The 1126-nt window shown below is 50.4% G+C and overlaps 1 protein-coding gene across 1 annotated transcript in view; it reads right to left on the minus strand.

Moving 5' to 3' along the window:
- Positions 1-591, minus strand: part of CLUH (clustered mitochondria homolog) — a gene marked incomplete at its 5' end in the record, with an annotated part of 25199 nt that extends 24608 nt beyond the window's left edge. The window contains one exon of the mRNA XM_057386892.1: positions 427-591. Within this exon, the coding sequence (XP_057242875.1) occupies positions 427-591 (165 nt within the window). The remainder of the gene's footprint in view (positions 1-426) is intronic.
- Between the last annotated feature and the right edge of the window lie 535 nt (positions 592-1126).

A 1126-nucleotide genomic window follows, 5' to 3' on the forward strand; every position in this document is an offset into this window, starting at 1 on the left:
GGGACATTCAGGAGCTGTGGTGGAGGGGACATTCAGGAGCTGTGGGCACACTGCAGGCACACCCTGTCCATGGCTCTGTGCCACAAAGCTGCAGCTGAGGATTTGGAACAGTCTGCTCAGGACACAAGAGCCATTCCAGGCCTGGCACAAGGGACTGCTCTGCCTCCTGTGCAGTGGAACCCTTCAGAGAAGAGACATGGAATTTGTGAACACTGAGGCAGAAGCTGCTCCTCTCAGACACCTCCATGCTCAAGGAGCTGCAGCTTGAGCAGCACAGCCCCTGTAGTCAAGTGAAAAACAAGGACTCCTGCAAGTTTTCCCTTGATGAGCAAAATTGCCAGAATTATTTGTTGAAAGTGAACTTGTTCCCAGCTCAGCTGGCAGCAGAACCCTTGCCAGTGTTGGGAGGCACAGCAAAACCAATACCTGTCCAGGTATGTGCTCCTCATAGCCCAGCCTGGAGGTGTAAGCATCCTCTGCCCGCACACAGTCCATGGCGTGCTCTGCCTGGGGAGCTGTCCAGCTGTACACTTGGAAAGGAGTGGCTATCCTCTCAAAAGGGTGTCTCTGAACCCTAGGGGGGGAGGAACAACAATCAGATATTTTTCAAAGAGGAAATCCTTCCTATGCCAAGAGAATTTTCCCTGTGCTTTCACAGGGGTCCATACAGGTCATGGTGTAACATCCCACAGTGGAAACCCAAGCACTCTCTCATGGGATCTGTCTGCTCTCAGCAGGGACTGGGGGCTCATCTGTGGTTACTTCTGGCCCAAGAAGCAATACAGTACAATATTTTTAAATGAACAGATAGTCACAGTGGTGGCTGGAGGCCACTGCTAATTTCAGCCCTTTTCCAGTGCCACTTTCCTCTTGTTAATGAAGCAAAGCCACAGAATGTGCCTGTCAATCCACACCCTGCCAGCCCAGGCTGTTCATTAAGTGACTCTGAAGAATGACAGGCTTTTGCACAGGACCCACTGTCCTGGGGCAGAACAAATGGTCCCTGCAGCAAGGACAGGAGAATCAAACAATGCCTTATTGTGGCGGTGTTATTATTATAGGAGCTAGAGGAAGTTACAGAAAATTAACATGCACAGACATGTTTAAATAACCAAACTCTCTCCAC

This window comes from Malurus melanocephalus, unplaced genomic scaffold, assembly GCF_030028575.1.
Source record: "Malurus melanocephalus ecotype Western Australia unplaced genomic scaffold, MMel_1.1 scaffold_1092, whole genome shotgun sequence".
NCBI lineage: Eukaryota > Metazoa > Chordata > Aves > Passeriformes > Maluridae > Malurus > Malurus melanocephalus.